The sequence below is a fragment of the Coffea arabica genome, chromosome 4c (assembly GCF_036785885.1).
Source record: "Coffea arabica cultivar ET-39 chromosome 4c, Coffea Arabica ET-39 HiFi, whole genome shotgun sequence".
Classification (NCBI taxonomy): domain Eukaryota; kingdom Viridiplantae; phylum Streptophyta; class Magnoliopsida; order Gentianales; family Rubiaceae; genus Coffea; species Coffea arabica.
In genome coordinates, this window is record NC_092316.1 from 12,635,599 (window position 1) to 12,650,116 (window position 14,518).

The following is a 14,518-nucleotide window of genomic DNA, read 5'->3' on the forward strand; positions in this document are numbered from 1 at the left end:
ATTAAGGTGTTGATTCCTAGAGATGCAAAAGCCTATCCTTTCTTTGGCTTTCATTTCTCAATAGTCAAAATGCAAGTTCTCTTCTCTTTTACAGGAAATTAAGATCTCAAGATATGCATAAATTTTCCCCTTTTTCATTTGATTCACAAAAGCCTCTCCCTTGTTGATCAATATATTATACACTGAGCTGTGAAAATGGGGATGCTGGCATATCACAAGTAAAAACAAAATTTCCTTTTTTTTTTTTTTTTGGTTACTATTACACTAGAAGGCATAATTATACTCAGCATTTCTTGCCCAAAAAGTTTTTTTTTTTTTTAATCTCTCTTACTGAAGGCTGGGGAGATTTCTCCAAATAATCTCAGTCATCAAGAGGCCTGCAAAAATATTGGGGGTGTTAATTGGGTGGAATGTCAAATACTTTTAATAACCAGTGACAAGAATAATAGTAGAACCAGCATTTTGTTCCATTAGAATCCCTTAAATTATTGATACAAGTACAATTAGCATCTTAATCCCTTCAAGTCTCATTTGTGTTTGGATTGTAAATTATTTGAGATAATTTTGTAAACAACTACTGTAGCACTTTTTTGATATGATGTTAATGATGCAAGTAAATCAGTGTGTGTAAATAAGGTGTAAATAAAGTGAAATAATGGACAATCCAAACACGTTTAAATTTCATTTTTCTTTTTGGCATGACATTGAGAATTTTTAAGAATAACTAGCAAATACAAACAAACCAGCATAATTTCTAGGACTTTTTCTCATAGAATTCTAAAAGTGTCTTATACATGTTTCTTCAAATGTTTGAGTCCCAAAATTATGTCAAAGAAAAGACGCCAGTTTAATTTCGAAACAGTTAAGGTAAGTTTCAACTTTAATCACTAGATTAAAACTTCTATTAAACTAAAGTTCTTTGATCTTAGTCTAGTAACTAAGGTTAATCTCCCTTTTCCCTTCGCACTTCTTAAATTCCACACCTATCCTAGTAGACAAAAGATAAATAAATAAAAAGCCCAAAAAGCGAAAACTAAAGCCAATTGAATGCCGTTTATAGATTATTTAGCTCCAATATCTAAAACATTTATATTTGGTGCAGACCTCTCATATTTCTTAGAAAGGGGAAATTCCATTTGTAGGAGTTTCTAATTCGATGTATTGTATAACAAATAGACCTCATGAGGAGTTATGCACTACTTTCTGACAATTATATATTGTGGAGACCACAAAAGGTGCAGTTTAACCCAAAGATGGAATTTCCACTTAAAAACTCCTTCCTTCCTACAAGTTTCTAAATATGAATGACATGCCAATTAGATCTTTGTCTTAAATCTGAAATGAAAACAGAAAATGGTAGTCACCTAATGGAAATTTAGACCATACCTGCTAATGCATCCATGAAAGTCCATCTTATTCTGTTGGATGTTGAGTGGACTGCATTGCACAAGAATTCAATTGCTAAGAACAAAGACCTTTAACCAAAACACCACCAGAAATTGAATGACCAACAAGTCTAATCATGATGCAGGCTACATCAAAGAAACCCTTACTAGTCTTTGATGTTGGAAATCAAACCAAGTTGAAAAAAGTTTCCATTTAGACCATAAAAATCATACCTGAATCACAATTTGAGGTGGAATTCCAGCTTCCACACATGCACAAATCACTATTGCCATCAATGTCAAATCCACAAGTCCCACCTGTGGCCTCACATGCTTTGCAGAAGGCTTCATTCCCTTGTATAGAATACTTCACTCTGATCCCATAGGACCATCCATCAGGCCCTGAAAGTCTCAGGGGTGCTAGACTATAAGCACTGCTATACCCCTGGCAACCAAGTTTTGTAAGATTCACAGCTTTAATAGCCTCAAATGACACTGCACAACACTCGGGAGGACCCGATCCATACACCGGGCCAACCCGTTTAGGCCCGATTATGTCCCAGGCAGGACAGCTATAATACTCCTCACATCCCATCCCTGAAACATTTCCACATGGCAAGTGCTTCCCTGGAAAACCTTCAAACAATGGTGACTCGGGTGAGCATTCTATCAGCAAGAACACATTATCTGTAGTAGGATTTAAGAATGGGGATCGCCACTGCTCGACTACAAAGCCGTTGCCTCGGCCTCCTAGCACGATTGAGTCACAGGTCGACATGTGAGGATCGTGTAATGTGAGAGATTGGTAAGCATAATCGATGTCTAAAACGCGATATGATCCTGAGCTGATGTGAAACATAAGTACATCATTGATGCAGAATAAGAGGTCGCGGAAGCCTGGATGGCCACAACCTGATTGAGTTGCAAAAGGGTAGTCAACTGTTAGGTTCCCACAATAAGATCTACATGTCTGAGCATTGCCATGGCTGAGAACTACTGGGATTATTGCCTGAAATAGTACTAACAGAATGAACATGAGGAGGCAAGCCATGGATGAAACTCTTGATATTGACAGAGATGAGAGTTGTTGATTCCTGACGGGAAAAAAGGAAGACTGTATAGGAGAAGATACTGTTAGTTTAATCTGCTTAGTGAAAGGAAAAAGGATATTAGAGGAAGCAATGATTCTTTGCTTAAGCTGAAGAGTTTAGAACCTTATTCATATTCACATGTTGGGGGTGAAGAATTTGATTGATTTGTATACAGGTTTTAACTTTTAAGTTGCTTTATGAGGAGAAGATTGTGGTTTCTTTCAGAAGATTTGGCTGACTTTTGAGCTTGTAAGCTCGCTTTAATATGCTTTTTGATAATAAAAATTTTGAAGGATATGATGCTGCTGGTTGCTTTATGGTAAAAAAATATATATTGACATGCTATTGACATTATTATTGTTGTTACTCCAGGTTGCAGGTGGTCCAACAACACTTTTCGATTTCATTGAAGATGAAATTCCACAATTACTACTTAGTAGTATTCTACAGCAGAGAGGCTAACATGTGTGTGCACCAGGAAGCAGAGAATCTGAGAGGGAGAAAAAAGGAATTACATCCAAGAAAGAAAATTGAAGCAGGTTCCATCACTAAAATAAGAGTAAAAAATTTGGGGAGCCCATAAATTATCATCATTGTCCATTTTTTACCCTGATCTATTTTTTTGTCTCCGATTGGCCCTGAACAATTAAAAGTGTATACTTTAAACACTTTTGGTCATTTTAAACCTAAATTCTACTAGAATCCAAGGGCATTTTTGTCCGATCATAATCAAAATCATTGAGAATTTAATAAAAAGTATCGAGAGTAGGAGTAGAAACCCTGGAAAGAAAAAATCCTTCATTTTCCTTGGATCTTCATCAAATTTCTCTACAAAATTTCTAAATTCACTGATTTCATACCCTAGTGGCCAAAGTTTCATCAGACTTTCCATGTCCCTCTCAAGTATGAAATCAATGAATTTGGAAATTTTATGGAGAAATTTGACAAAGAGTTTAAGGAAAATGAATGGTTTTCTTTTTTTTTTTTTGGAATTTCTACTCCTGCTCTCAATGCTTTGATTAATGTTGGACAAAAATGCCCTTCGATTCCATCTGGATTTATGTCTAAAATGGCCAGAAATCCTTAAACTATGCACTTTTAATTGTTCAAGGGCTAATTAGAGACAAAAAATAGATCAGGGGCCAAAAGTAGATAATGATGATAATTTAGGGGCTTCTCGGGTTTTTTACTCCTAAAATAACTATCACTAGTGTCTATGATTGCAGGAAGAGTCTGAACTCCAGCACATGAACAATTTAAGAGGGAGGATAGTTTTGATCACAAACTTCTAAGACCAGTGCACTTTGCTAATCTACTAGTAACTTACTTTATTTCATCCTAGAAGAAAGAAGTATAAATGTTAAAGCTCTGGTAATGTGGCACCCAATGTTTTTTTTTTTTGTTGATTAGATCTTAGCATCTCTTGCACTTAATAATTTTTTATTACACAAATACTTCGCAATTTTAACAACTACTTTGCTAAGCAATTTGACCATGTAAATGAAATCCTAAATGATGTGTACATAACTAAGGACGGAAAAAAAATTTTATTGAGAAAAGGATTGTGAGTTTTGCTTTAATTGAATAATGATAGGGCTGAAACCCGAAAGATGAATCGACTTACTTAATATTAGAATTGTTAAGAATTATCAAGTTAAATATTTTAAAAAATCAAGTTATACACTGACAAACTTTAACACTAATAATTACTTTTAAATTTAGACTTGACTCTACAAAAATCAAGCAAATTTGGTACAAAAGATAAAATAAGTCAAACTTATATGTAATTTCAAGTTATTAAAATAATAAAATAATTTTGTATACATTGATGGAGTTGAATGAATGTATATCATATTATTTGAATTTAAATTTTAAATATTAAAATTTACATACATTATATGCATCTATTCTCGTTTATATGTACAGTGTTAGTATATAAAAGATTTATTCGATAATTTTGTCGTAAAAAATACTAAAAAAAACAATATTAATGTTAATCATCAAATATTCGGTTCCATCAGGGTCCGTTTTGGGCGTTTATTAATTACTAGTTTGTTTGTGCTTCATGAGATGCATGAGGGCGCCCAATTTTTTATAAAGTTGTTAGTTGGGTGTTAGAGTTAAGAGTGGGTGTGAGCGAATTTGATGATGGAAGAGTGGAGTTTAGAATACTTAGGTACATTGATTTGTGGTAGTCTGTACGTTATCAAAAGTTGATTATTATAGGATAGAAAGCTCAAACGAAGAGCCGTAGACAAAAGCACTATTTACCTTAGCAAAAGTAGATGGTTGCATGATAGAAAACAAATGTCAATAGCTATTGCAAAATTATAAGTGACAAACAAACCAATTTAACTAAATTTATTCATACATGCTCATGAATAAATGGATATGGGTATCTTAAATTTTTGCATATGGGTATAAATAGATTACCCAATAATATCCATTTATAAATCGGTATTATTGGATAACCCATCAAATTTAATTAATCTATTTAGTATTGTCTTCCCCCACGCATTTTTTTTTCAAATTCTTCATTTTGTCACGATGTTAACTACTTTTGTTTCATTATTATTATTATTTGTTGGTTTTATTTATTATTTTATTTTATCTTAGTTTGTTAACTTGCTCATTTTTAGCATTACCAATTTATGACAAGTTTTAGCCTCTTTTCCTACCTTTTTAAAATAAGATTTTAAATTTACACACGAAAAAAATGCTAGGGGTTCCAAATTTTTGGATTAAGTTTTTCTATTAACTTTTATAGTACTTAATTCAAAATTTTATATTCTTATTGTTCAATTATTAAATAGTATGTAATTTTGTGATATAGAGTACGGATGGAAAAAAAATTTATAATTGGCTTATTGAACATTATGCGTAAATATTTAAAACTAATGATGGATGCAAAGGGTAGTATAAATTGATAAGTTAGTTTGCAAAAATGAATTTAAATGAGTTTACAAAAATTAAAATAAATGGATTATAAATGGGTAATTGGGTTACCTAATTCATTTTTTAACATATCCATTTATATCCATCTAATTAATGGATTGACTTATTTATACTCATTACTCATTTTAACCAATCCAAATCCGCCCAAAACACCTATTTTGATACTTCTATGCAAAACATAGGTGGGCTACATGGTTTTAAACATAGGTGGGAAGAAGAGATTGCCACGACAAAAAACACTAAATTTGCATTTGGAGCATTTTAGACAGATACGCAACTTCACCAGCCTCCAATTGCTTCCACGTAGTAAGGCAACAAGAGCAATGTTTCACTTAGGGCTGCAAACGAATCGAACCGCTCGCGAGCGGCTCGAGTCGAGCTCGAGTCAAACTCGAGCTCGAGCTCGAGCTCAGAATATTAAGCTCGTTAGCTCGCGAGCCGGCTCACGAGTTTGGGTATATATATATATATATATATATATATATATTATTTTTATTAAATAATAAAAATATGTATATTATATATATTTTTTATTTTTTATTTTCATAGTAAAATTACGTATATATCCTTAATATTTTATTATTTATTAAGAAAAAAATATTATTTTATTTATTTTTTTAAAATAAAATAATTATTTTTTATTTTTTTTTGAGCTCGAGCTCGGCTCGACTTGATTTGAGTCGAGCTCGAGCTTGAAATTTGCCGGCTCGTCGAGCTCGAGCTTGGTAAAATTTAGTTTAGGCTCGGCTCGATTAGCTCAAAACTCGACTCGACTCGACTCGTTTGCAGCCCTAGTTCCACTAACTCAACTCAATCTGTACAATACTAACATGTTAAGGTGAAATTCCAAATTTAGCCACCTAGTCATGGTGCCCATAGGGGACCATTACCATTACTGCTGCTCATATTCATAAGCCAACTCCCCTTTTTATACCTTTTAGGATTACCCGGTAGCTAACCGATGGATCTAATTATTACCCGATTTAGCTCGGGTGGAGCCTGGTTCCAACCGACCCGTTACCGTTTTCCACACACTCGAAACTACTACTGCCTACAGTCTAGAGGCGGAGCCACTTGCCCCTCCTCCTTCAAACCGGCGACGCTTGGAAATTCAGACGTTAGTCCACCGGCCGTCGCCTCAATCGGTCGCTGAAGAACCTGCACAGCTCTCCCCACCTCCCAACAAATTGATTGAGATATTAGGGTTTCATCATTATGGACACCCCTGAAAAACCACCACAGGAAACTGCTTCAAAAGTAAGCATTTGCCACTCAATTTTTTATTTTTCCATTCCATTTTCTGGGTATTTGTGTAGTTTTTTTATCGTCATTTCCATTTACCGTTGAATTTTTGTGGAACTTTTTCCTTCATTCCCAACTCGTATACGCTATAGTGAATAGAAGAAGTTGGGATTTTGTGCGGAAATGATCAGGTTTGGATGCAATTAATCGTAAAGGAAATTGTTATTTCGACTGTGGTTCAATTTTAGTAATATTTTTGCTAGTTGGTAATTACTGTATATTCTTTTGCGGATGGAGTAGTTAAGGAGAGAGTATGATTCTCGTGCATCTCATTTTGATTTTCTTAGTGTCTGAGAAAGGGAAAAGAAAAGGAAAAAGAACGAAAAACCCTGTCACAAGCATATTGAGAATCCTCTTTATATTTAAAATATGATCTAACGAGTATAAAACCGATGTATGTAATTTTAGAATTGAAAAAGTAGTATTGGACTGAGAATTATAGCCATGATTAGTGGATTAGTATTAAGCATTGGCAAAGTGATGAAACAAATTCTAATTTCCCAAGTTTTGGACTTGATGAAGTAGCAGCTACCCCGTGTGTATGTGTGTGTGTGTGTTTTTTTGGGGTGGTTTTGGAGGGAGGGGGAGAGGGCCTAAATATTCGTTTTATAGTGCAATACGTTGTTGTACCGGTAGAAAAACCTGTTTAAGACAAGTCATAACATGATTTTGCTGTAGTTTTGTACTAACTGTATTGATACTGTGAAATATACAATGATTGTAGCGTCGAATGACACTGCAGGTTGATGATGACAAGGGAGACAAAATTGTGTATTAGTAGAATAACTCTTTTCTATTTTTTTTTTGCCCCTCTTGAAAGGAAACTAGAAAGATGGCTGGAACAGTCAACTGGGGTACGGCAACTGTCATTGGAATATTTGCTGGCATGTTATATGGGGGTAGCAAGGAGGCAGCTGCTTCTTCTGTAAGTATGCTTCAGGATATATGTTTATTATTTCATCTTGTTGCATGAGAATATTTAAGCTTCACACCATTTGCTGAAGGTATATATCCTGTCTGGCCTGCTGTCTGATTCAGTTCTGGATAGAGAACAGGCATTTATTTTGGTTGTTTAGGGTCAGTTTTTGATTTTCCTAGAAATGGATAGCTTTATGATCTCTTGAATTTTGTGAGCATTTATCTCATTGTAGGATCACATTTATGCCTTGTGCCATTCTTGTCGAGTCAAAAACATGTTTAGTGTCTTTGACAATGAGAAAAGAAATTTTTTTTTTGGAGAAATTTTTGTACAACCATATTTTCACATTCAGGACTGCCAGATGATGAAGTTAAAGTCTTGGAATTTCATGGAAGGGAGTGACTTTTACCAAGATAGTATAATCCAGCTATTTTAGCAAACAAATATATTGTGTTCTGTCAACTATAATCTGAAATAGAATATGATTTTTTTTTTTTCTTTTCTGTTTTACTTCATCAGAGTAATTTGCAGATGAGCAATGTTGGTCAGCTTTGAAAATTAGTGCAATTTTATATCTTGCATTATCATAGCTTAGTTTATATCTCCATTACAAATCTGATGGTGTATAGCCATTTAATTATTTTTCTGGTAATTTTTGAACAAGTATTGCTCATTAGATACTTCTATAAGATGTGATTTAGTTGGACTTTTCATACTTTCTGTTATAAACTTTAAATTTTAAGACATTTTTGTCTTGTTGTACCCAGAGTAAAGATGCTGAAGTAATGTTGAAGATGGGAAGCACACCAGATAAACGTGAGCAGTATCGACTGATGCGAGATGCTATGGAGAAAAGATTTATCCGAGTTACTCGGGGCTCTATAGTTGGTGGAGTTCGCCTTGGGATGTTTACTGCTGCTTTTTACAGCTTACAAAATCTACTTACTGAAAAACGAGGGGTGCGTGATGTTTATAACGTTGTGGGAGCTGGTTCTGCTACTGCTGCAACCTTTGGTCTAATTAGTAAGAACCCCTTTATCTCTCTGTGTTTATGTCTTTCTCTTTCTTGATAGTCACCTTAGGGGTGCATAACACGAAGGCTGGTTTTATCCATTTACACCTTATAGCAACAGAAATTATTATTTGTCTACTAAAATTCATGCATTCCTTCTGTTTGTAGTGCCAGGATCACTCCTTTGGCGTGTAAGGAACGTGATGCTGGGATCAGCTTTGGGTGCAGCAGTTTGTTTCCCTCTTGGTAATATAATTAACCTTGACTGTTTCACCATCAAATCTGCTTTCTAGTTTATGAAGGGTGTCATAAATCTTTCTTCCTCTCATTCTTCATTTTGTCAGCTATGGAAAATTCAGTATCATCACACCTGTTGCCGTAAATTGATTGACAAAAAGTTTCTCCTTCAATTTCTCATTTTGTTTTTTAGCTATGGTTTTTGTTTCTGATGTTTCTTCAGTCTGTCAATTTGGGATATTAATTTTCCGCTACAAATGAAGGATCAGGAATAATTAGCAAGCCTCCTCTCGACCCTTCTCCCCCAATCCAACCCCTACCTCTGCATACATGAACAGAATTGAAGTCAAAGGAGGCAAAGTATATTGAGGCCTAAGAACTTGATCCCTGAATAAGACTTAAGTTTGTCACTCATGGACATTTGTCTCCCATATCTAGTGATTAAGAAGCTTCAAACGTATTTTACAGGAATCTTCTTGTGATCATGAAACTTTAGCTGCCAAATTAGCTTGATTCTCATTCAAACTTATAGCTACCAAATTATGCTCTTCAATGCTATTGCACGCATGTCATGCACAAATGTTTGAGCGAGCTAAGTTTAGTTGTGTGGCATTATGGAACTTTCTTTTCTTTTGCTTGACTTTACAACTTCCTTGTTTCAACTTCTGATGTTATTGGTCCACCCTTATTAAAGTTTCAGATTCGGATCTTAATGTTGTATTAAGAGGAAAGTCAGTTGGAAAAGGTCGACAGATGTTTGTGGGGAATAACACAACTAAAAGTCTAATGAACCATTTTACTGCAGGTTGGCTTCATTTGAAGCTTGTAGAAAAAGCAAATGAAGAGAAACTGGCTACTACTTATGATAAGAGTGATCCTACAGGAGGAAAGACCGGTGTTGGTGCTGCAATTCAGAGGCTTGAGGGGCAGTTAAGTAAATAAACCACTTGGTTTGCTCAGTCTTTAGTCAATAGACTTTTGGGCAAAGCAGCACTGTTTTAACAGTTGGGAACAAAATCCAGTTCCGCCAGAATGCTTGCGAAAGCTGCCAGAGATGGGAGAGGACTCGCGACAGCTCTAAGTTCTCAGCAATGTAATCCTTTTTGTTTTCAGCTCCTTTGGTCACGAGGAGCAGAATAGGCTCTTTTGCTTTCACTAATCTCTCTTTTTGCTGGGGAATATTTTTTCCCCTTTGGAAATCCTGCCTTTCTTAGCATTACTAGAGGAAGATAGCGCGGGAGTTTGGTGCATATGGTATAAAATAGTTTTTAATTTTTTATTTGATGTAACAGTGTGGAAAACTAATTTTTAATAATAGAAAGATAACCATGAAAAGATTAAGGATAACTATATATTAAACTTCGTAAGAATGGAAGATTGAGTAAAAATGGAATCCATGAATTTCATTCCCTAACGGGTACTCATATTTACATGAAAGTAAAGTAGTAGGCTGTTGCATTTAACTTCTATCGAACATGGTAGTTGTCTGTTGTAGTAGTAGTAGCTTTCCTTGCATTGTCTTTGTTATCTTGTAGATAGGTTGAGAACTGCAAAATTGCTAGATATATTTTTAGATTAAAATCTCAGTTTTAATTTGTCCAAATCATTATTTCCCTTCTCTCAGAGCAAAACGTTCACTTTCGCTATTATGAATCAGACAATGAACAATGAAACTTGACTATTGCAACTTCCTGCAGATTCTGAGCAAACAGAAGAGGAACATCCCCAGCTTAGAAATGAGAAGCACAAGACTATCCAGACGGGAAAAAAATGTATTTTAACAGGAAGAAATAATACATAGAAGTGCTTGTGTTTAACAATAGATGACATTGGATGGTACTACCTGATTCTTGTACACAACAAAATGATACTAAGAATAGAATCAAATCATACCGGTGAAAATCAAGGTTCGCAAGCTATTACTACCAACAAACAAATAATAGTACATTTTAATAAGAAATAATCATCAAATACGACAAAGAAGTTAGAATTCATTGTTCAGCACTAAAGAAGTTAGAATTTGAAACCTTATGTAAAACGTGTTTAGCACCAGTATAAAGCATGAGTCTTCGTATTTTATCATCTTCAGGAAACTCATTTCCTGGACAAATGTTACATAAAAAATGCACTTATGAAGTCATAAAGGCAGAAGAATAAATTATATTGTTGTTTAAATGTCTATAGGAACTTTCATCTCCAAACAGGAAACTAAGGAAAAGAACTGAACAGAAAAATAATCATGAGAAAATTGTGTGCATGGCAATGATTTAACAGTCTAAACAGACAATCTAAAGTAATAGGAGCTCCACCAAGTTCCCAAAAGTTAGGAGCATTCCAAATGTACTTAATGGTCCACGGGACAACATGATTACAACGTTCAGAATTTGATCATCAGTGTGAAATTGCAACTAAGAGGGAGAGGACTTTAGCCAACTACTTGTTTGATTATTAGAGGTAGATTTACTTGGAATTTCAATTCTTATTGGTAGTTATTCTTTATTGGTTTCCACCTTCTAATCATCCACATTCAAGTCAAGTACTTTGATGAATAGCTTAAGCAAATGTACAAAAGAATACATAAAAGAATAAACTTTGATACAAACTCAAATCAGTAGGACAAAGTATTAACTACCAATTCAAAATGACTCGGAATCTAACTATCACCAAAATCAATTGCGTAAGAATCACCTTATTACCAAAGCAAACAATTAGATAAGAAATCACAACATTCAAAAAATTCAATTGCAGTAGAAAAATCAATTGCAGTATAAACCACACCATAATGCATCAATTGCAGTAGTTTTTTTGGCTTACCTTGTTCCAAATACTCCCTGCAAAAACTTTTTTCTCATAGTTGCTCCAAACCTATTTCAACAAAATCACACCGTTTAAATTGTACACAACAACCAAATTTGTGGGAAGCAATAATATTAACACTAAATTACGCTAACAGAGGATCTAATTTCAGAATAGAAGCATTTAACTCACAATAGAAACTATGATTTTACAAGCAAATCATACCATAAAAAAAAATAATAAAAGCTCACCTCAAACTAAACCACCAAAAATAGTTTCAGCATAAAACCATATTGAAATATAGAGTACAATGGCAGTACAAATAAGTATTTACTTGAAGATGAAAGGAACATAACGGAAGAATGTGAAGGAGAGCACATTTGAAGAAACGAAGATGAAACTGATACTTAGTCATAAATTCCTTAATAAACGCTTTAATTGAGATGAAAATGGCATTTGAATGTCTTCGAGTTATAATAGTAAAGCAATGGTAATAATTGATACTATTTATAATTTAATTAACACAAGCCAATCAATGCCTCTATAAGGATATTTAAGTAATTACACCAATAAAGAAGCTATCATGGTTTATACCCATTGTAGAAAAGACAACCACATAATCACACATTCCTAAAATACCCAAACCTTTGAACAAATCACAAGAACGTTTCAGTAAATATAAAAATACACATGCTATCTTAAGTAGTACCCAGCGTTATAACTACACTCAAAATAACATTATAATCCTAAAATGCCCCTACTCTTACGGTTGAAATTCAAAGTCATTCTTTGACCTAAACTCATTCTTATATAGTATAAGGATACATGTATATTTGCATGACTCGTGGTGGTCGACATGAAGTAGAAATGATGTAAAATCACCATCATCTATAATAAGAAATAACTTTTGTCTCAGCAGGGCATCCCACAAATTTGGTGATCTAGCCATAGACCACCTTAGCAATTTTGTTTTGTAGTGCAGGAAGGTTCAAATCCCTTGATTCTGTGATCCAAATATTGCTATCAGAATATGCATTTTCTCTAACTAATCCATTATAAATTTCTACCATGAAGGTTATCTTAATCCTATGTTATCGGAGTTGGAGCTTATATAACACGACTATGCATGCAAAATTATGGGAATGTTTTTTTCCTTGGGAGGATCGTTTTGGTTATGCCAGAAAGAAAATTTTGTCTTGGGCAAAACCTAGTAGTTGCAAGTTTGGCTGCAAAGTTGAATTAATAGGCTTTAGAAGAAGAGATACCAACTTAAGCAATATTCAGTAAACGTTTTAAAATGTAATTAGATGTATACCATCAAGCGTTGTCTTAGCAGTAAGATAAATGTTTCTTTATTCTGGGGTAACTTAGTGATAAAAAAGTATAACAAAAACAATATTTTACTACTGAGCCCAATTTCGTGGGTTCAAGTTAGAGGTGGCAAATCAACCCACTTAACTAGATTTATCCATACCCGTCCATGAATAGATGGGTATGGGTAGCTTAAATTTTTGTATATGGATATAAATGGGTTACCCAATAATACCCATTTAATACCCATTTAATAAATGGGTATTATTGGATAACCCATCAAACCCAATTAACCTATTTAAAATTCTCTTCCCCCAAGTCTCTTCTTTTCCCCTACCCTTTTTTTTTTTCAAATTTTTCATTTTGTCATGATGTTAACATTATTATTATTATTATTATTTGTTGGTTTTATCTTATTATTTTATTTTTTCTTAGTTTGTTAACTTACTCATTTTTTAGCATTACCAATTTATGATAAATTTTAGCCTATTTTCTTATCTTTATAAAATGAAATTTTAAATTTATATATGAAAAAAATGTTAGGGGTTCAAAATTTTTGGATTAAGTTTTTATATTAATTTTTATAGTACTTAATTCAAATTTTTATATTCGTATTATTCAATTATTAAATAATAGGTAATTTTGTGACATAGAGTATAAATGAAAAAAATTGGTAATTAAGTTTATTGAACATTATAAGTAAATATTTAAAACTAATGATGGGTACAAAGAGTGGTATAAATTGATAACTTAGTTTGCAAAAATGGATTTAAATGAGTTTGCAAAAAGTTAAAATAAATGAGTTATAAATGGGTAATTGGGTTACCCAATTCATTTTTTGACTTACCCATTTATACCCATCTAATTAAATGGGTAAAAATGAGTTGACTCACTTATACCCATTATCCATTTTACCCAACCCAAACCCGCCCAAGTCACCCATTTTGACACCTCTAGTTCAAGTCATGCAGTTCCTGCTAGTTTTAGATGATTTTACTACATATAGTCTATAACTTTAGGTAAAAATATCAATAATCTAATGCCATATGACAATGAGTTTAAATAAGATAGAAGGACAGGCAAAATTATTGGTGCAACCGTTTTTAAACCATGTAAGAGTTCTTATAGAAATGTTATATTTAATTATTTCTCATGTCAGACTGTATATTTCAGTTGAATAAAAGTAACGTGACTTTTTTTAGTCTCTATCTTTTGAATTTTTGCATTATTGACAGAATCTGGGCCATGAACCTTTTGGGATGGTTGTCGGCAACAACTTATGGGACGAGGGGCCTTGACAACCGTTCCAGGCAGTTCATGGCCTGGATGAAGCCTAAAAAATTTGTGCAGCTCAAATCACGTCTTGTAATTCGATTTTCACGTCGTGTGGAACTCACAAAAATGTTGTTTTATTTTACTCACTGTTGTTCAATTGTTACACCTTGTACAAATGATGTTACACCATATACAAATGGTATTACACCTTCTGACAACCGCTCCAGCCCCGCGT

The 14,518-nt window shown here is 33.8% G+C and overlaps 2 protein-coding genes across 2 annotated transcripts; one reads left to right on the forward strand and one right to left on the reverse strand.

Annotated features, from left to right (window-relative positions):
- Positions 1-114: 114 nt before the first annotated feature.
- LOC113739492 (uncharacterized) lies at positions 115-2,686 on the reverse strand. The gene is made up of 3 exons (XM_027266713.2): positions 1,620-2,686; positions 1,387-1,437; positions 115-377 (listed from the first exon to the last, which is right to left on the reverse strand). Exons 1-3 carry the CDS (start codon positions 2,434-2,436, stop codon positions 328-330), a joined length of 918 nt encoding a protein of 305 aa, XP_027122514.1. The 5' UTR covers positions 2,437-2,686; the 3' UTR covers positions 115-327.
- Positions 2,687-6,498: 3,812 nt separating this feature from the next.
- Positions 6,499-10,185, forward strand: LOC113738687 (uncharacterized). Its single transcript, XM_027265930.2, has 5 exons — positions 6,499-6,688; positions 7,554-7,658; positions 8,420-8,675; positions 8,833-8,910; positions 9,707-10,185. Exons 1-5 carry the CDS (start codon positions 6,647-6,649, stop codon positions 9,841-9,843), a joined length of 618 nt encoding a protein of 205 aa, XP_027121731.1. The 5' UTR covers positions 6,499-6,646; the 3' UTR covers positions 9,844-10,185.
- Positions 10,186-14,518: the final 4,333 nt, after the last annotated feature.

Coding starts and splice junctions, on each gene's coding strand:
- LOC113739492 (XM_027266713.2), bottom strand. CDS start 2,436: ATGGCTTGCCTCCTCATGTTCATTCTGTTAGTACTATTTCAGGCAATA. Junction 1,438..1,619: donor CACCTCAAATTGTGATTCAG/GTATGATTTTTA, acceptor TGTGCAATGCAG/TCCACTCAACATCCAACAGA. Junction 378..1,386: donor TTTCATGGATGCATTAGCAG/GTATGGTCTAAA, acceptor ATATTTTTGCAG/GCCTCTTGATGACTGAGATT.
- LOC113738687 (XM_027265930.2), top strand. CDS start 6,647: ATGGACACCCCTGAAAAACCACCACAGGAAACTGCTTCAAAA. Junction 7,659..8,419: donor AGGAGGCAGCTGCTTCTTCT/GTAAGTATGCTT, acceptor TGTTGTACCCAG/AGTAAAGATGCTGAAGTAAT. Junction 8,676..8,832: donor TGCAACCTTTGGTCTAATTA/GTAAGAACCCCT, acceptor TTCTGTTTGTAG/TGCCAGGATCACTCCTTTGG.